Source organism: Pseudopodoces humilis, chromosome 10 (assembly GCF_049639895.1).
Source record: "Pseudopodoces humilis isolate 2021_Gansu_Grassland_sample_001 chromosome 10, ASM4963989v1, whole genome shotgun sequence".
NCBI lineage: Eukaryota > Metazoa > Chordata > Aves > Passeriformes > Paridae > Pseudopodoces > Pseudopodoces humilis.
Genome location: NC_142209.1, coordinates 29,853,885 through 29,875,293, shown reverse-complemented (window position 1 = coordinate 29,875,293; position 21,409 = coordinate 29,853,885). Strand labels below are relative to the sequence as shown.

The 21,409-nt window shown below is 43.4% G+C and overlaps 1 protein-coding gene across 1 annotated transcript; it reads right to left on the bottom strand.

The window, feature by feature from the left end:
- Positions 1-293: 293 nt before the first annotated feature.
- Positions 294-18,159, bottom strand: ALG6 (ALG6 alpha-1,3-glucosyltransferase). The gene is made up of 15 exons (XM_088060720.1): positions 18,067-18,159; positions 15,760-15,873; positions 12,826-12,910; positions 10,984-11,073; positions 10,243-10,331; positions 8,500-8,582; positions 7,815-7,879; positions 5,777-5,962; positions 5,447-5,582; positions 3,412-3,497; positions 2,961-3,045; positions 1,845-1,915; positions 1,501-1,569; positions 894-1,092; positions 294-734 (listed from the first exon to the last, which is right to left on the bottom strand). The coding sequence occupies exons 2-15, from the start codon at positions 15,839-15,841 to the stop codon at positions 540-542; spliced, it is 1,521 nt and encodes a 506-aa protein (XP_087916846.1). The 5' UTR covers positions 15,842-15,873; positions 18,067-18,159; the 3' UTR covers positions 294-539.
- Positions 18,160-21,409: the final 3,250 nt, after the last annotated feature.

The window sequence follows — 21,409 nt, the reverse complement described above, 5'->3', positions numbered from 1 at the left end:
GGTTTGGGTATTTTCAAACTGCACTGCAGCACCTCAGCTTTTGTTGCAGCAGAACCAAAAGTTTTGGCTTTTCAGTCCTGCTGAAGAGTTGCAGCAGTTTCAGAGCCACATCAGAGCAAAGGGGGACAGTGACCGATGCCACAAACCAGGTTTGTGCCACAAAGCCACGCAGCACAACTTCAGTGCTGCCAAGCACGAGTTTCTACTTTACCTGCACTGCTTCCCTGTGCTTTTTATGCAGGGAAAGGAGAAAACTTCATGCTGCTCTTGCTAATAGAGTATTTTAGCATTAATTCAAAATTTGGTCCTTTATTAGGCATTTTAGGTTTACAAATGGTAACAAAAGTGTGACACTTCCCAAGAAAACAAATCAAATCCCATTCCCAATGCTCTTCAAAATATTTCTCCTTTAAAACAGTCTCTGACTGCTTTGTGTTTAAATAAGGAAAAGGTTTTTCCTGGCTTTCCTGGAGTTGTGTCCATCACACACAGGTTCCTCTGCAGTGCTGGCACCTCTCAGTCCTGCAGCTTCAGCTTCATTAACTGATCTTCTTCTGCCCTCTATTCTTGGAGTCCCAGAGTATCACAACATTGAAATACACCAGGAACAGCAGGAAGTGGAGGCAGGAAACAACGGCCACGGCCATGGGGAACAAATCGGGCAGGCGCTGGGGAGGAGGCACCGCAGCACTCAGCACTGACAGCGCTCCCATCAGGGCCAGGGACAGGAGGAACTGCAAGACAAGAACACCTCACACAGCTCAGCTGCCACTCCACTCCTGGGTGCTCTGCACCCCTCCTCACGGCACAAAAAAGCGACAGCCCCCCCCCGCACCAGTACCTCAGTGCTGGAAAAGCTGCAAGTAAGAGGTAAAGGAATAACATTTGCTTACCAGGCTCCTGACAATCCTGGGAAAGGACCTAAACCAGGACACGTAACCCTTGAGGGAAAGGGAAAAGGCCTTGAGCTGTAGGTCCTCTGCTGAGGTCTTCTCCAGGATGGAGAAGGAGGCCAGGCACACGGCCAGGAAGGCGGGTGTGGTGACGGCGTAGGGCAGCAGCAGCCCGTCCTTCAGCAGCAGGGGCAGCAGGCTGTGGGGGGCCAGGGCCAGCAGCACCCCAGGGGCACCCACAGCATGCAGGGAGAAGAGGGAAAACCAGTAAATACATTGATCCCTACTAGAACTGGAGCAAAACAGGGTTTTCATGGAATCACAGGTGGGTTTGGGTTGGAAGAGATCTTAAAAGCTCATCCTGTTTCAACCCTGACACTATCCCAGGGTGCTTCAGCCTGGCCTTGGGCACTGCCAGGGATCCAGGGGCAGCCCCAGCTGCTCTGGGAATTCTATTCCAGGGCCTGCCCACCCTGCCAGGGAACAATTCCTGCCCAAGATCCCATCCAGCCCTGCCCTCTGGCACTGGGAGCCATTCCCTGGGTCCTGTCCCTGCAGGCCTTGTCTCTAGCCCCTCTCCAGCTCTGTTTAAGAGTTTCCAACTCACCTGAAAGTTGACACCAGTAGAAACCACGTGGCCATAAAGGGGATTTCATTTATGATTAAGCAGACTGGGCTGGAATGAGAAGAAAAAGAGATATCAACTCTTCTCTAATCAAACAGCACTCCCAGTCCATGCAGGATATCCCCATGGAACAGCAGTGCTGCTGACTGTCCCCAGTGAAAGGACAGACCAGCCTGGCTGTACTTGCACACCCTTCATTTACAAGTGATTTAGAAAAGCAAATGTGCAGAGTTGTTAAAATCTGATATATTTGTAAGTGAAAGCAGCATGCAATAAGAAGATGAGGAAAAGATCGAATTTTATCCACAGAAAAATAATTTACTTACACTGACACAAGAAGAATCGATTTTTCATGGACTTGAAAGGAGAACAGGAAAAATGACAAGGCACAGCTGACCTTAGGAGAGAGAGCAGAGATGTGTCAGCCTGTGACTGCAAAGCTCTGCTTTGGTGTCTGCAGGTACAGGCTCTGCGTGGGGGCAATGCTAAATGAGCTCAGTTTCCTAATTAACTTTCATCCTTTCCTCCAGTGCAAACCCCAGGCACCCAGAGCAGCTCTGTCACCACCCTCACGTACCAAAACCACCTTGTTTGGGAGTTTATCCAGAATTAGTCACAGAGTCCTTCAGGTAGAGCCTCAGTCTTGCTCAGCTTCCCTGACAAGAGCAAGGAATCACAATATTCCCACACACAGGCACTGGCAAATCCCACTCCTGGTAAAAATTACCCCCAGTTTTGACATAAAGGTTTGCTCCTCATCATGACCAGCCAACAGAAAAAGTAAACAAATTGTCTTTTTATTCCCCCACCAAATAAAAACACATAAAACCAACCAGTTCTTAGGATAAATTTTAGGTAATGGTGTGATAAAATTAAAAAGGGAAATTATCTTGTAACTCTGAAACTTAGAACCCAGCTCCATCTACTTTTGATTTCAAGGAGAACTCAGTTTTTGCATGGGAGTCATGGCAATGTGCTTCAATTCAATGATGTGACTAAGAGAAGGCAAACATTTTGGAAAAGAGGATCATTATATTTTCAAACCACTCACGAGCTCACAATGTCCATATGGGGAATTTTTAATGGAATTTTGCAGCCAGTGAAGGAAGAACAACTGGCACTTTGGAAGCCAAACAAAAAGAGGAGAAATCCCAATTCTGTATGAGGTTTAAATGTGTGTGGAATCTTCCAAAGGCTCTTCAGAGGAAGATAATAAAAATACAGAGTTAAATAAAGAAAACTGAGCTTAAGGAACAAGTCTGGGTTTAAAGGACAGGTCAGAGCCCTGGATTTGAGGAAGTAAAACACTTTTTAACCAATTCCTTCAGCATTTGATGGCTCCCACCCCTCTGTGCCCTGCACAAGTGCTGTTGGCACTGCTGGTTGCCCTCCAGTGCTTGTGGTGGATACAAAACAAGGAGCAGTGAAAAGCCAACACTCACCAAGGCAAATTTAAACCCTCGCAGGGAAGGCTGGACAGTGAGCTTGATACAGGCAGGCAGCAGGCTCAGGAATGTTACAGCAAAACTAAAGGATTGGGGAAGAAAAACAGTTTTAATACGTGAGTGACTACAGCCATTAACACTTCACTCTGCAGAGCCAGACCTGAATTCTTCACTGAGTCAAGGAGAACTGGGAGCTCTGACTTCTAAGAGCATTGAAAAATTTTTGAATTCTTTGAATTTGCAAATTTTAACTCAGTTTTAACCAAGCAGCTTAAATCACTATATAAACAAGCAAGAAATTTTTCAGTCATAAATATTCCCAGTATTTCTCTCTCATGACCTGGCAGAAAACTAGAGTATAGGAAAGAACACAGTTTGAGAAGATTTACTCCTTTTGCAAAAAATATTGCAGATAAAAACTACCTAAGGCACTCCAGTTATATCTTACCTGAGTTTTAGCTGAGTTCGAGGGGATATTACATTCTTTATCTTTATAAGGACACTTAGACTGCACCAAATATTGGCTACTTTATCCTGGAAGGAAATAAAAAGGTAATCAGTGATAATTCTATATAATTACACTCATGTTTGTGGGAGCAATGGGGCTTGGGAGGTGGGGATTGTTTGGTTTCTACCATGAGAGTGCAGATAACACTTGCAGGTGTACATCACGTTCTCAGATGCACTGGGGATGATTCTGCTCTTCAAAAATGCAAAGTTTCAAGAGACCCAATTAAAACATGCTCTAAAATAAGTGAGAAATAGTTCTTCAGCACAAGAGACCACAACTTAACCCATGAGAGCAGAAATTTTGTGGAGTTAAGGCTGTCCCTGAGTAAACCCTGGCCCACATGAACCCTTTCCCACTCTGTGCTGCACTTTTCCCCCTGTACCTGCCTGTGCTCGCTGCTCGCTAGCACTGACAGGGTTAACCCCCAATAAATCAAGAAGTCTAAAGACATTAGCACTTGTGCTAGGATCACTTTCAAAATTAAATTTGTAACTGCAGCTCTCCTGCTGGTGAAACTCATCCCCAGACAGCTGCTGGAGGCACAGCTGTGTAGACACAACTCCCAGCAGCAACTGAGCCCCCTCGGTCCCCGCTGCCAGCGCCCGGAATCTGCCGGGGATTCCGGGGAACACAGCCCTGGCAGCACCAGCAACCTCCTCCTCCTCCTCCTCACAGCCAGGCTGATTTTTCAGCCACCAGCAAGTGTTCCCGGGCTGCAAATGGGAACTGGCACACCCTGGGCTGCAAATGGGAGCTGCACACAACCTGTCACACCCCAGGCCAAGTTACTGAGCGCTGCTTACGTGGACAAATTCTCATTTTATCTCCATCAGCATCCAGCAAGTCACTGCCCTGAGCAGCTCAGAAAATATTTGGGCTAATATTAGACTAAAATCTTCCAGCTCTTTCAGACTCATTGGTTATTGTCATTTAAAGATTTTATTTTTAAACTTGATACTGAATAAAAGGTGTGGTGACCAAAATGATTCCTTTATAAATTCCAAATAATTCTCAAGGAAAAGGTTCACTGGGTTTTTTTGAGAGTGCCTTTTTTGGAGAGGTTGTTTGGTGTTTGTTGGGGTTTTTTAAATAAGCTAGCATAGAATACACTAAGAACACTTCCATTGCCTTTGGTACATCAGCACTAACTTTTTTGGGAAAAAAAGTGCCAGTTGTGATATTATTTACACCTAAAAAAGATTAAAAGAATAATTAAGATTAATCAAACTACATGAGACTTTGTTTTAATCCCTGTGACAACCTGGAAATTCAAAGCTTCATTTTCTGGGTTAAACCTGAAATTGAGAATCTGCTGTAAGAAGTGTAATATTGACTCGTGCCCTAATTAAAACAGCAGCAGCTCCCTGTGACCTGAGAACCTTTCTTTCATTCCCAATTTCTGTGGCATTGCCATTTGGTAAATGAGGAATTTACTGGATTAAGACTCAGCACCTTCAGCGTGGGCATGTCCACAGCCTGAGCAAAACCAAAAGCAGAAGTGGCCTAGAACTTTAGGAAAATATTGTGGAAACTGCACAAGGTGAGTCAAAAAGGAGGTTCTAGGCTGTATCTAAAACACCATTTAAAAATTATTTTTAAAAAATAATTAGTCCCATTGAAAAGAGGGGAGCAGAACCCAAGAGGCTGAAGCCGTTGACTTTCAAGGTTACATCTTCTGACACTGTCAATTACTATGGAATCTATTTCAATGGAAAAATGTATGGATTGAAGTATGGGTTTGATGATGGGATAAGTGTTGTCTCCTGGTATAATATCCTGGAAGATGCCAGCTGAGCTGGGGTTAAACACTGGATTAAATAACTGGCAAGAAACGACTGCTGAAGAAGCCGTCTCGAGTTACTCGCCCTGCGCTGCGTCTCCCCCATGAAATCCTAAAGGTCAGGCTGAAGGTTTCTCCAGCGATCTAAGAATACAGGACGGGGCAGTGGGTGGGAGAAGAAAACATGCATGCCTCAAACAAGCCTCTGTCAATGGGAAAGAGTCTTCTGAGTACTTGCATGATTTGTTCCACGTCGGTGCCGAACGGGAGCCAGCAGGCAGCGAAGGACAACAGCACTGTCCCTGCCAGTTTAACCAACAGCACCAACCTGCAACAGGACAGCACATCAGCACAGCAAGCCAGCAGTGCTGCCCAGAAATCAGCAGCAATGCTCATCCTGCAGGACTGCAGCACATCACACAGCTGCCTCCCACAGAAATGAATCCAGGAATGCCCACGTGCACCCCACTCCCCGTGCCAGGCCGATTCCTGAGGAAGATAAAACACTTTAAACCCACTTACCCCTTTCCTTTCAGTCCCTTCTTGAAGCACTTTCCAAGTAAATAGCAAAAAAAGGGCAGGGAATGGTAGAGCTCCATTTGCTTATAATTTAAGGCCAAGCAAAACGTCACGGAGCCCAGGAGATCCCAGTCATGGGACAAACAAAGGACAGCCCACAAGGCCAAGCCAAGGCTCACTGAGTTGTATATGGTTTTTTATGTCAAGGACAAGATGCACATCTCACTTCTAGAAGACAGCAATTAATGCCCTGAGAGAAAGCAGAAATAGCTTGTAAAATGGGTTTTGCCATGTTAGTTTTAAGAACACATTTGCAAGTTGTGACTATGTTGCCCCCAGAGATAAAGAAAAATTTACTTCCATTGAAAGTGTTATTTTTATATTTCCAAAGTTTGATTCAGAGCTTGCCCAGGCAAACCTGAGGGCAAATTCTGTGTGTGTTAATTACACATGTAACATGTATTCAGCCAACCCAGCTTTTGGTGGCAGTGACAGATCTCTGCAACAAGCAACATTTTCTTCTTGGTATTTACATGAGCAATGATAAAGCTCTCACGAGCTTTCCCTTCCAGCTCTCACAAGATAAGTGCAAAATACTCAAATATTTCAGTGTTTAAATTATGTATAATTTAGTTCAAGGACTTCTGAGGGGTTTGTGATTCTGTTACACACACAAGGCACCCTCACCCATGTCCAGTTCCCTGACAGCTGATCCTGCTCAAACAATGAGTGATAACTGCTAAAAACAATGTTACTGCCTTGTGACTTTGAAAAGAGCTTCCCAAGCTCAGAAGATTTTGAAGAGACTAAGCTACGCTTACTATTAAACTGCAATAAAGTATTAGCTTTGGTTTTCACTTGTTTTTTGAAAAATTTAGATCAACCAATAAACACAGAATCCCAGAATGGTTTGAACTGGAAGGGACCTTAAAGCCCATCCAGTGCCACCCCTGCCATGGCAGGGACACCTTCCACTGTCCCAGGCTGCTCCAGCCTGGCCTTGGGCACTGCCAGGGACCCAGGGGCAGCCCCAGCTGCTCTGGGCACCCTGTGCCAGGGCCTGCCCACCCTCCCAGGGAGGAATTTCTCCCTAATATCCAATCCAAACGCACCCTCTGGCAGTGGGAAGCCACTGCCTCCTGTCCTGTCACTCCATCCCTTGTAAACAGTCCCTTGTATTTCTTGTATTGTCAGAAATGTCACAATATTTTGTTTTCCCTCTGTCAACCTAAGCAGCTGTGACAACACATCCTTGTCCACAGAGCTCTCAGCCCACTCACATTTCCCACTCCACATCACCAGGTGTATTTGACACCTCATTGATTTCACATCAGCAAACTCACACTGAGAGGCCCTGATCTTGCCGAGGTGCAGCAGCTCAGGGAAACAAATCTCTGACTTGCTGGAGGTGCTCAGAGGGCAGCGTTGGTCACCTCAGAGTGGCAGGGCTGGCACAGAACCCTGCAGGAAATCCCTGCCTCCACAGCAGCTGCTGCACCCCCAGCCCTGGCCTGTTCTGTACAAAACCAGTATAAACCAGGGCTGTTATTAACAAAGAGCCCCCTGTGCAGGTGCCCACCAGCACCACGGAGCAGCCAGGCCTGAACCCACCTCCCTGAGCTGTGCAGCCAAGGCAGGAGGGCAGCTTCTCCTGAGCTGAACATTTCACGCAGCTCCACCTGCCACTGCCATCCCAGGAAGAGCTGAGGAGATTCCCTCTGCACACACAAATCACAGGAGCACAGCCCATCACTCTCCTCCCTGTCACAACCCCACTGATTGCCAAGTGACTGACAGGGAGATGAGCTGGAGGCATGGGAAGAATGATATTCATGTTGGGATTGATTTGTGCCAATATCAATAATTTTTATCTCCAATATGTTTCAGACTTGCAGCTTCCTGTGATATCTCTGTTTGGGGTGAGCTGAACCCCCCAGATGGCTTTGCACACAGAAATCACCCTGTGCTCAGCTAACAAGTGCTAAGGAGCACCTATAAAATTCCATAACCAGGGATTCATTTCAATGCAGAACAAGGATACTGGAAGTGCCCGTGGTCGATAAGGATGAGGCCTGGGTACAGCAGGATGCAGAGAGCACTGGAAACCTGGCAAGAAGAACCAAAAAAAGGGAGGGGAACAATAATTAGTCCAAAATCAGACATTAGACAGAGGAACTTCTCCAGTACAAAAATGTGCCCCTCCAAGGTGCATCCTATACGTAGGAATGTTATTCTCTACAAATAATCATCTGTCAGGAATATTTTGAGGAATAAAAAAGGATAAATATTTGCCATAAATGAGAAAATATTGAATATTGCCTGTCCTTTACAATAGCTCAAAGATCACCTACACCTATCTTCAAGCATTCCAAAAATCAGGAGACTTTTTATTCCAAAATCTACTGTAAGGAGTGTTCAAGACAAAGCAGTTCCCAAATCCCACCCCGGCCACACCACAAATCTTTTTATTTTTGTTTTTTTACTACTTAAGTAATAAATCAATGGAAAATTTTATTATTAAAAGTCTTAAAATAATTGCTGTAAGATAAAATAAAGGCTTTTTTTATGCTTTTAAGTGAAAAGCCTGTAACATGAGCTATAGTGGCTGTCATCAGTTTTACATGGAAGCCATCAGGGTGTTCTAGGTGTTAATTAACTCAGTGTTACATTTCTACCCTGTTCTAACAGTGTTTTCTTTGTTTAATTTACACACACCAGGTACTTGCCTTTTTTTTAGCAGATGTTTCTTTCAAGGAAAAACAATATAAAATAACTGCAGGGATATAAACCAGCAAATCAGCAACAAACACTGAAAAATAAAGATTAACTTTCCATTAGAATCCTCCCACAAGGGGAAAAAAACACAGGCAAACAAACATCAAAATATCAGAAATAAACTGGGCAGTTCCACTTCAAAGGACAAAAAGAACCAGGTCTACAGAATTTGATCTTGTTAATGTTTCTAAGGCTCATTTCTGATGTCCCAGAGCTGCTGCTTCCACGTGTTCAGCTGTCCTGGCTCCTGGCACAGCCTCAGTCACTCTCTAGTTCCTCACATGCCACAAGCAGGGCAGGCATTCGGGAATGGCCCAAAGAAATCAGCCCTGCCTGCAGCCAGGTTCTGGGACAGGCCAGAGGGGCTGGGGCACAGGGGAGAAACTCCAGATTATCCCAATCTCTGTGGGAATTACCAGTGATGGGGATAAAGAGACTGAAAGGGATTTGGCTTTGATCATCTGCCTATAGCAAGGATTTGTGAGAGGGGAGAAGAAAACAGCCAGCAGGTTCCCCTGCCCAGGGTATGTCCAGCACGTGAACTCTTCTGGAGTTGTCTTAAAAACTCAAGAAAAAACTCAGATTATTTCTACAAACCACTTCCAGCAGATGTGCAGTAGCTCCAAGAGGGAAAGGAGATGTTTAAATACTTCAGTTATCCAGGGATGAATTGTTTTGCCAGCTTAAGCCACAGCTAAACAAACGTACCCAAGGTGTTAGCAAAACAAATACACTGATGCTTAAAATAAAGCTGCCATTGACCACCCTGAATTATTTTAATGCACTCTTCTAATGGCCCCTGTTAAAAAGTGTTTATCAGCTCTCCAGATCCATCAGTGTTGTGTCAAGTGAGTTGATTTCAAAATTAATAAAGACCATTTCAAGGGTAATTAAATACTAGTGACTTTTATTTTTTTTTTCAATTCAATCAATTACCAGAGAGCAGACTGAGAGGTTTGTGAAGTCCAGAAAAGCTATTGATGAACAACAAATTCTGCTGTTGCAATCAGAAAGCATTTTGTGTTAGAAAAAGCAAAAGACATTTCAAATGAAAGAAAACAGTAACAAGAAACAAGAGTTCATTTGCCACATTGTTTGCTGTCCTACTGTTGCAGTTACTAAATTATGGTAAAAATCTTCTTCAGCTCATTTGTTTGCTGTTCAAAATAATCAAATGGTGTAAGACAAATTTAGAATACAAGTAGTAAAATAATTTTTTACTTTTTTTGCTCACGGTAATAATATCAAATATCTCTGCCTCTGAGATCAGCTCCTAATGAAGATCTCTGATATCTCCAGAGATTAAGTCAGTAAATGCCAGGCTACATGGAAAATAATTTTACAATAAAAACCAAGTTAAGCTAAAAAGACTGTTTATCAGAATAGAAGGGAAAACAAGAATATTTTCAAAATTAAAAAGTGGGTCTATGCTACAAAGAGTAGTTGTGGCTTTGAGTTTTTCATTAATTAATTGGGTTGAAAACTTGTTTCTACATTTTATATTTATCAGCTTCACAAATGACAGCAGAAGAGGAAATAATGCAGGAATTTGTCTCAGAAATGGACCTGCAAAGCCACCCAATTAAAAACCTGAGAATAAACCAGTAAAGACAGAGAAGCTGCATATTAAACATGCTGAATTAGTAAGCAAGACAAATCTGCAGGATGATCCCAAGGAAATATAATCTTCCTACCTGTTGTACGCATAAATAACTTATGGGGCTGACTCTCATAGCCCCGAGAGGTGTGCAGAGCAACCCAATCAGGATTTATTAACTTTGCACTGTAAAACAAAGTACAGACACATCAAAATGCAGACACTTCTCATTTCCCTTTACACTCCTTGCAGCAATAAAGATGACACACACAGAAGCAGATTCCAAGAATGAAGATGAATGAGAAGAAATATTTCAGAGAGCAATAGTGATCAATTAAAGCTTTTCCTCACCACTAGATCACTTTACACTATAGACTGTTCCACAATTAAACAAAAATAACCTTTGGAAACAGTAAAAATGGAATACAATATTTATTAGGACAAGATAACCACCTCCAGTCTGGTTCCAGGGACTTTAAAAAAAAACAATTGTAAATACCTTTCATGCTTAAGTATTAAATATAAACCATTTACAGTTCACATAGATGCCCCACATAGCTGTGCCTGTGCACTTTAACCTACATTCTTATTCCATAAGTCTCATTCCAACAGCAGCAAAGCCCTTGTGGAAAAAGTATTCCAATAACAGAATTCTATTTACATGATATCCACTCATCAAATGTCACTTGGGCCCTGCACACACGAGAGCTTTCCCAGGCAATGCCCCCTGTTCCTGCAGCATTTTTCCCTGGGCATCCCAGATCCAGCACTGGCTTGTAGGGAAAGCTGAATATCCAGAAAGAAAAATGTAACAGAGGATTTAAATCACTGAACTTACATGTAAGCACACACAAAACTGTGATAGGCAGTGAGAGGTGGGTAATCGAGGCCCCAGTACAGCAGGTTGTTGTCACTTGTATTGAAGTACCTAGAAAAAATAAAATTCAATTTAAAGACTACATTTCCAGCTTGGTTTTGATCCAAGGAAAAGGCCAAATATTAAATGTATTCCAAATCCAAAATAGAAGGTGGCGACATCTATACCTGCTACATTTCACTTCACATTAAATAAGTCTCAAGCAACAAAATTACAGCAAAGGTGACGCAGACTTCACATATTTGTGTTTGCAAAATAAAAGCTGCTACAGCTCACTTGAGTGGAGTGGGAAACTCCTGGCTCTACCTCCAAACCCAGGTGGCCCAGGTGAAAGGAAGGAAAAGTGTTTTCCCAGTTGGGATTCTGTTGTGTCAGGAATTCTGTGGCACTGATAAAATGAAGTCACTTCTGGCAAATGAGATCAGAGGGGTTTGTCCAAGGAAAAGTTCCAGCAATGAGGAGCAGCCCCTTCCCATCTCCCAGTGAAACACTCCCACTGCCATGGGGCAGGCTCTTGGCTTTTCCACTTCCTCTCTTCAAATGCAGCCAATTTTTGACATTTATAATAGTAAATGATATTTCTTGAATTCTTTATGAGCTGCCTGAAGTATCTTCTGAACTGATGATAAATCACATTTCTTTGACTTGCATCTCTGCCTCTCATCCTACAATTCAAGATTGCTCCTGCCAAGGCAGTGCAGATTCTTCATGCTGAATGTCACAGCTTGCAACTTTCAGGGAACTTGCCAGTTTTGGGGCTTTATTTTTTCATTTTACTTTCCGTAAAGTTTTCAATTTAAAAAAGAAAAACAACCCCTATATATCCAGTAATATTTAGTAAGGAAGCTTTCAGAGCTTTAATTAGCAGTAGAATAAGAAAGGATGCTCCTAAAGCAGCCTTTAGTAAATAATGTTAAGACTTTAAAGAATAACATAAACCAGAAATATTTAAATTCCAGAATGCAATCCCTTGCACATCAGCCAAGATGTGCTTTTCCAAACACCCACTTTCCAGTATTCAAGATCCAATTCCCAAAGCAGACCCAACCCAAAAAACCCTTCAATTATAAATACAAAATTACATCAATTATAAAACCATAGAGCAAATACAAGCCCAAGGTGCCCACCTGGCAGTCCCTCAGCTAAAGCCAGCCTGCAGCAGTGTCTGATCTGGCCCCTGGGAATGCCTGGCAATATTGGCTGCTATAACTCCTAATTTTAAGGAGACACAGCTCAGTGTAGCAGACTGAATCAGAGCTGCCAACTCCATTATTATGTAACACCTCTTATCCCAACTCTGGCACAGGCAGGGTTTGGATATCCCAGAAAAAAAAAAGGACAAAAATGATAATATAGGAACAAGAGGATGATCTGAGGTCACTAGACAGAGCCATCTGCAGAGTTCATGTGTATTTACAGATCACAAGTGAATTAATTTTCTGTTTTGTCAGATTAGTCTGCTGCCCAACAGACAGCCAGGGAAAAAATTACACCACACACACACCTCTGCCCTTGATAGAAGATGAGCTGGAATTCCAGTATATTCCAATTTGGATTGTAGCACATATGTAGACTAAATTTTTTCCTCCAAAGAATATTAGGAATAATTCAAAAATCAATAAAATATTTAGAATAATTCTCCTCCTGTTTTACGTGATCTGTACAAATGAAGCTCACTATAAATCTAGAATCCAGAATTCCCACAATTAAAAATCTCATGGATCATGGGAGCAAACAGTGAACTCAGAGGTGTAAAATCCAAGCAGGATTTGCTCCCATTCTCCCTTTGTAAGCACCACCTACCACTGCCTGATGGGTAAGTTGTAGGTGATTTCTTGCCAGTGCCTCTGAGCCTCGTAGTCTCCATACATGGGTGGTTTTCCTGCCCCTGAAAAGAGAGCACACAGCATTTAGGACATTATTTAGTTTTTAGATTGCTTCCCCCCAGTTATGTATTGCATATTAATTACTAATTTTATTCTCCATTTCTCTATATTGAGGGCAAATAGAGACCTCATCATGCAGCCTAACAGAGAGGAAAAAAAAAAGTTATGTGTTCTTTTGGCTTTCTGGAGATTTCTGCAATGAGCATTTATCAAGATACTCTGCTGTGAAGAACTGCTTCCTCATCTGACAAAAAAAATCATTTCCAAGTGCAGATGAAAAATGTGGTACTTCCCCTGAACTAGGAAAATGCACATAATGGACATGTTACAGTGATTCTGTGAGAACTGCTGCACTCCCTTGCTATGTGATAATTGTCAATATTCTCACTTGTGTTGCAGCTATGTCATGGTACCTTATTATTAATATTATAGTATTATTATTTGCCATTTTCATGTGGGAAAAAAAAAAAGCATTATCAATGCAAATACTTCAGATATCAAATACTCCCCTTGATGGAAGCCTAACTGTGATAATGGAAGCATGCAAAGCATCTTCCCAGAGTTTATTTACTTCTATTAACCTGATCATTGAGAACAGCAACTGATTGTGTTCCCAGTGAAATATTGACATGAGCCAGACAGAGATTTAAGAGGTTCTTTAAAATATAGGAAAGCCATCTGTGGTTTTACCCATGATCTATGTTTGTGGGAATCCCACGAGCTCAGCAATGTGCAATTTATTCCCAGAAAGTGGAAAGGACCTCTTATCTCTGCTAATTTCTCCCTGGGTGGTGGAGAAAGCAGATTATCTCCACTCTCACGCATTCAGCTTAAAGTTTCTCAAAGAAGTCAGGTCACTGGAGTTTCATCAGTGTCAATTCTGTAGCTGTAAGTCCAGTGGAACAAAGAATCTGCCACTGGATTATTGAAATACAAAATAGATATTACCCAGATCTTAGAGTGTCTGTGTGTGTATTAATTTCTCTAGGGGGAAAAAAGGGATGACAAAAATTAATTGCCTTCAGAATGACCAAAAGATCTTAATCCAAAGGTTTGATTATTAAAAGCCAGCTACTGATCAGTTTGTTTGACAATGCACATTTAGCTTGCATCTACAGAAAGCACCAAGTACACAGAAAAACTGAGTTAAAAATTAATAAAACTGGAATATTTTATTTTAAGAGGCTCAGAAGTACCTTAAAAGCAGTGATCTTATTCAGTTTTATTGTTTACCTGGGAACAGATTTTTTTTAAGGGTTTGAAGCTGCCTCTCAACACCTGTATTTAGCAGGAGTTTGGCAATGCATTAAAAAAATTAAGCATTAACCTATGAAACCAAATTTTTCCTCAATAATTCTACAAGACCAGCTCATTTCTAATGGTAACTTTTCAAAACCAGGAATTAGCTTCTGCTTTTTCATTTAATTCCAGAGACAGATCCAAAAGCAAGCTGATGGCAAGGAACAGGGTGGGAATGAGACAGAGATCCAAGGGTGCACAGTAAATGAGGCTGGAATTAAAAGTTTGTCACATCTGCAAGAAGTCAAAGAGAAAAAAAAAAAATAATCCCAGTGGATTTATGTGTTTGACAGCTCCAACACTGGGATTTGTCTTTTTACAGCCAGCCAATGCTCAAAGTTAAGCTTTAATAATTTGCTGGACTGGATCAGATTCAGCTTTTCCTGTTCCAAGAGTAGTTATATCAGCACTGTGGAGGAAATAAGATTTAAAAATTGTTATTTTAGCTCAGGCTTTATTTTAGACTCTCTCCCACAATCTTGATTGGTTTGAAATTAAATCAACTTACAAAAATCTAGTTAGCAACGGAATTCTAAATAAATCCTCTTGCACTGCAAGAGAAATTCAGTGTTTGCCTAAAGACAGGGTGCTTCATGCTTAGAGATGGGTAAAAACCTCAGTTACCTACAGATCTCTCAGAAATGGCATTTTGAGAAAGAAAACTCAAACCAAAACAATTGGAAATGCAGTTCATCTTCAAGCAAATTCTTCAAAAAATGAAAGCCAGAATTACCAGTTAAAATCAGCAGAATGTTTCTGAGCAGCTCCAGCTACTCAGGGGATGAGGCTCAAAAACCAGAGTAAAATTTAACTTGTGACTCTTTGGGCTGATGAGGATTGGAAGCATTGGTTCATTTTTCATCTTTTATTAAATCTGCAGAGAGCAAGCCTTGTGCAAGCTTATTCCAAGTGTGGGAATGGAACTGGGAGGCTTGGGAAGGAACCTGCTAATTCTTTGCAAGCTTTCTGACACAGGGAGGAGGAAAACTCATCCATTACCAGAATGTAGCTCTGGCTCCTGCTGTAAACAAACTTAAGGAGGTACAGCTACAAGGCAGAGCCATTGTTCACTCCATGTCACCTCTGCACTGTCTTCATTAGCACCAGGATTAGCTAAACATAAGCTAAATTAAAATATAAATAATAAGGTTATATCCGCTGCAGAATTTAAAAGACGCTATGAGGCAAATGTACAAGTGGACTGCAACATTCTGCAAATAAAGGCACAGGGGAAAAGAGACAGATATTGATCCTAAAACATTAAGGATCACCAGCACTACCAAAAAATAAAGTTATGGTGGCTTCTTCCAGTGTTTTGCTCCAAACTGTGATGTCAATCATGGCACACTTCAAAAAACAAGCAAAAGGAATTCCCAAGGAAATCAAGAGCAAGTAAAATATAACAACAGCTGAAATAACGCATTGCTTCCCATTTATGATTTTATACAAACAACAATAAAATAAATAAGTGATAAATAACATTTATTTTCATTTCTCACACGCCCCATAACCCCTTTCCCTGAGGCTGCTGCAGCCCGTGCAGGTGCCTTACCTGAGTAGGAGCCCAGAGACACAGCCCAGCGCACGGTGAGTGCCAGCAACACCGTGATTGTCATCAGGCTCCACTTCTCCATGGCTGGAGACACTTCTGGGACACTCCAGGGACCTGGGAACACAGCAGGAGCATTGCTACAGCACCAGCCAGGCTTCTGTCCTCAGCCATTACTGCTAAACAATCCCTCCCTTAATAACTCACTGCATTATTAACAAGCACAGGGGTTTAAAAAGTGAATAAATGGCCCAGGATTAAGTTCATGCCACTTCTCACCACAGCCAGATTATGCAAAGTCTGGTATAGGCACCACTGCTGGTTTAAACAAAAGAAAAGTTATTTAAAAGTTAATTAGGGTCAGGAGATGTTACTCTCCATCCTTCTACCCCCGAAAAGCAACAGGGCTGATATCCCACCAAGCTTATTTCACCACATTAAGGATCCAGTAAAAGTAAGAAATATTGCCAAGAAACAAGAAAATTATTATGTTGCCCTATGCAAAAAAAAAAAACCCAAAACAAACAACTAAAAAAACCCTCAAAACATGTAGTGGTTTAGGTTTGTTGATTTGAGTTTTTTGGTTAATGTACTAAATAATGTGGTGGGTTTAGTGTTGGTTAAAATTATTAGTGTACTTACTTATTTTTTGTTGGGAGATATGCATTAAGAGGAGGGTAAAATAGGTTTAAAATTGAAAAGGTATTAAGAAAATTTTATTAATAGAATTAAAAGAATAAGAAGTATTAGAATAAAACTTTTAGAATGTGGGGCTTTTTTGTTTGACCTTTTTTTTTAATTGATAATGCAGAGATAAAACTTGGGATTTTAAATTAGTTATTATTTTTATAATAGTTTTTTATTACTTTTTGTAGGGAGATGTTAGGGTTAGGGCCCCTAACTACAGAACATGCAAACTTCAACCCAAAAAATCAAAGAATTTTTAGTCTGAACTAGGAAAAAAGTAAGGAAGGAATTACTCCAGTCTTGAAGGGTACAACTGCCACAGCCTTTCCTTGCAGAAAAAGCATCTTTTGATTTGAGTTTAATTCACTTGTTACTGACCAAAACAAAAATCCCATACAGCTGAAGCACTGAGCTGCTGTTTTAGTACCAGACAAGCAACATCCAAGGCATGTTTAGGTTATTCTTCTCCAGCCCCACCCATATCTATTTACTATTCACAGAAAGGTGTGACCCAACACCACCACCAAGGGGAAAAAAGAAGTTAATTAATAATATAAATCTGTGCCAGCAGATCTCCATCTATGGGTAGGAAGGTGAACACTGATATTTTCATGTTTTCACCTGTGCCTATGCCACAGGGGAGACACTTTCATCTAAATAAAAGAGATATTTGTCCATCCTATCTCGACATAACATTAATTAATTACATCTTCTTAATTATTACATAGCACCAGCCTCACCTACAGACTCCCCCATCTCTGTTCCGCTCGTTTACTTTTGCTATTCCCCACATTTGGAATAACAATTGTTTTCTGGGATATTGAGTTTTTCTCTGCTCTCAAAAGTGGCTCTTGAAGTATTCTTTCCTCCTTATTTTTCACCTTTAACAATTATCCCATACTATCTATAACAAAAAGCCACGTTTTTGTTAGATTCTAAAGCACAGAACTTTTAATTCTTGGTATCCTGTGGGGAACAATGTTAGACAAGGAATAATTTTTAGGGGATGATAAAGGCGGTTTGGCCAATCCCAAACTTTTCACCTTCCTCTGGAGGTGCAACATCTGGGGGGGTCTCTCAAGATCCCACCTGTAAGCATGAGGTGAAAATCACAGCTAAATAAATCCCAAAAAAACCCGCTATCCTTCCACACTGCCTACGATGAAGGCTCAGATAAATAACACAAATACAAACCACCCACTCCTGGCCCAAGGAGGCAGACAGAACCCAGCACGCCCCTGAATAGCACTTGTTTTAAAAGAGGTGTCGGCACACATTTCAGCAGCTGAAAAACGCACAAAGCGAATGAAGAATTTCATTTCTCCCAGCAACACTTGTCTACAACCTTGCTGTTTCCCTAATCCTTGTCAGGAGACGCCTTTATTCCTCACCCTTCCCTCTCACACCTCGCTGTGCCCTCAGGGCGGGCCGGGGCTGTGGGGCTCACACCGGGGCCGAGCTGCCCCCGGCCACCAGCGGGCTCTGCCGCCCCTCAGCCCCCTAAACCTCCCCGACCCGCTCTCCTTGGCCCCCCTCAGCCCCCTCAGCCCCTCAGCGCCCTGAGGCGGCTCACCCCACAGCCCCCTGACCGCGCTCACCCTCGTCACCGCGCAGCGCCCGCACCTCCCTGAGCTGCTCAGCCCCCGCTGCCGCTCTCGGTTCCCCGCTCTCGGTTCCCCGCTCTCGGTCCCCCGCTCTCGGTCCCCCGCTCTCGGTTCCCCGGTTCCCCTCAGCCCGTCCCGCCCGGGGCTCTCACCGGGCTCGGGCCAGGCGCGCGCGCTTCCGCCTGCGCGGCGCCTTCCGGGCGGGCTGTGCGCTTGCGCGGGGCGGGAGCGCCTCAGGGAGCTCCGCCATGGCCGGGGCCGCGTTGCGTGCGCTGCCGCCTGCTCCGGGAGGAGAGAAAGCTCCGGGGAAACCTCCGGGAGAGCTGGACAGGGGCTCTGGACAAGTGATAGGGGAAGGGGGAATGGTTCTCACTGCCACAGGGCGGGGTTAGGTGGGATATTGGGCAGGAATTGTTCCCTGTGAGGGTGGGCAGGCCCTGGCACAGGGTGCCCAGAGCAGCTGGGGCTGCCCCTGGGTCCCTAAAAGTGTCCGAGGCCAGGTTGGACAGGGCTTGGAGCAGCCTGGGATAGCGGAAGGTGTCCCTGCCCATGGCAAGAGTGGCGCTGGATGGACTTTAAGATCCTTTCCAACCCCAGCCATCATGTTTGGGTTGAATTCATGTTTCTTTACTATGCCAACCAGCTGGGGAGCAGTTCCTCAGCCTTGACGGCTTGGAGTCTATATCTGGGAACCGATTGGTACATAAAGCTCGTAGCACAGAATCTCGGGCTGGAAGGGACCACAGTGGGATCATCTGGTGCCACGTCCCTGCTCAGGCAGGGCCATCCCTGGCATAGAGTTGTGTCCAGACAGCCTCGAGTGTCTCCAGTGAGGAACACTCTGAATCTCTCTGTGATGCACCATAGGCCTCGCTTTTAAAGCTTTCAGTCTTACCCTTTCTAATTCTCTTGAAGGTCTTGACAAAGCACAGAGCATAACAGAAATCAGAGAACCACAGGATGGTCTGGGTTGGAAGAGACCTTAAAGATCATCTCATTCCACGCCCTGCCATGGGCAGGGACACCTTCCACTATCCCAGGCTGCTCCAAAGCCCATCCAACCTGGTCTTGTCTTCTCTTTGTGTGTCTGACTGAGGTCAGGACATGAAACTGAATAGAAAACGGATTATTCTTAAAACTAACACCATGTACTGAGGGTTTCATGGTCACACTTGCCAGGTGAGCTGGCAGCAGTGCTGTCCTTGGGCTGGAATCCCAGGGCTAAAAGTTGTGATGGATTTAAACACAGCTGCTACAAAAAGCAAATGTGGTCAAGAAATGTCTGATCACTTACAACAGAAATATTAACAGAGATTACTGGAAAACCAAGTGATTTATAATTTTCTTTTTCAGGTGTACAGATTATTTTTAAAAGATACAAGCACTATAAATACAATATTGCATAATACCGGAGATGGCTTTTCTTCCTTGATGTTTTTCCAATGCTGATTTCCCCTATCCCAACCATTTTTGAGTGCAAATTCTTTGGATGTCCTGGCCCCTCTTACACCTGCCATAATTTCAGCCACTTATGGTGTTGCCTCATGTGGGATGGTGTGAAGAGACTGAAAGCTGTCTTAAACAGATAAAGGTGAAAATCACACCTGTCTGCTGGCTTGCCAAGGTGTTTGGAGCTGCAATCCTGTGGAAAATGGCAGATTATGACCACCAAATTTTACATAGTTTGCCTAATCTGATATACTCAGTAATTTATATTCCTGCTAGGCAAAGTGCATCCATTTCAGGATTTTGACAGGATGTCTGGAAATGCCAAGTTTGTAAAATAAAGATAATCCTACGAATTCATCAATTACAAACTAACTCAGGGTTACGCCTCCTGAACCCACAGCGGCTGGAGCTGCTTTATTCACTGAAAGTGAATTCCTAAACCCGGGGGAAGATTTCCTATCTCAGTACCTTTCTCCTCTCCTACTCTTCCCTCCAGAATTTTCCATGCCCGGAATTCTCCAAACAGCAAGGCCGGGGAGCGCTGATAACTCAGCAGCTCCTACCACGAAATAAAAATTTTAAAAAAAAAATTAAAAATAAATTTTAAAAAGAGTTTTAGGATTTTTCCTTGGAGATTATTGCTAATTCTGTGCTGGAGCTGGGATGGGAGAGCAGGAGCCCACGGCCGCACATTCAAGTGCATTTTTTCAATTAGCCGAGCGCTCTTTGTTGCAAGGTGAAATCATTCACTCCCCGGGAAAGCTTTTTTATTGAATGCTTTCTAAATACTCGCATCGGGCGCGTCGCCTGGAATTGAGTCTCTGTCACTTGTGTTTCTGCGGTGACTTTGACCAGATCAATGACTGGAAAAGGCATTCAGGACACATTGATACCGCGGGGTAGGAGACGAGCGGGGTTTGGTGCTCAGGAGTAAAGAGAAGCCGATAATGAGCAGATAAACGGCTTTTCTTAACCCTTGGCGTTCTCGGGAGGCTTCGGAGCTCCGCTGCCTCCTCTCCTCCACCCCGGCTCTATGCCTTGGTGGCAGCCGAGCGCTGGCAAGGCAAAAATCCCGCGGGTATTCCATAAATTTGGGGTGAAATGCGGCCAGAATAATGAGAAAGTCTTTCCTAGGGCGGGAGTGGGGGGAAGAACCTGCGGCCATAAAAAGTTCCAGCTCATCCAGGATTTCGTTTCTGAGCAGAGCCGTGGTGCCGGAGCGAGCGGGGGAACAAACTCTGGAGGCAGTTTGGAATTGCAGATTCCAAATCTGCAGATTCCCAGACGATCCCGACACCAGGACATCGGCCGGGATTTAGCGGGCACAGAGCCGGGAGCTGCCTTCAGGAGCTTCGGCTCTTTCGCATCCTCCTTTGCCGAGCAAAATCAGGAGTAAATGTGTCAGAAACAACTACCTGAGCCTGCAGGGATACGGATTCATTTTTATTTTTCCCCACGAAATATTGGCATTTAATAAAGTAAATACAAATTATTGGTGGTTTGGGGTTTTTTCTTCAATCCCTGCGTTTCTCTGGGCGCTGGGGACACGGAGTTTCTCTCGTCCGACCCGGGGATCCCAGCCCGGGGGATGCTCCGAGTCCTCGGTAAAGCAGAGCGGGACGTTCCATCTTTTCCTGGAGAGGAGAGGTTGGGCGGTTTTCGCGTGTCCCGGCTTTTCCCATTTCGCTGAACCTCAAGAAAATCGGGATTTTTATCGCACCTGGAGTTCAAAGATTCTCCCTCTCACATTTTGCCGTCTTAATAAAGTCGCGCGGCTCCTGCTTCCCCAGCTTGCTTACCAAATCCCGGATTAATAAAGTTTACTTAGTTATTTAAATAGATTAAATGTCACATTTTAAATGGAAGGGGAAGGTTCTACCTTCCTGACCTATTTTTCATTTCTGATTTAGAAA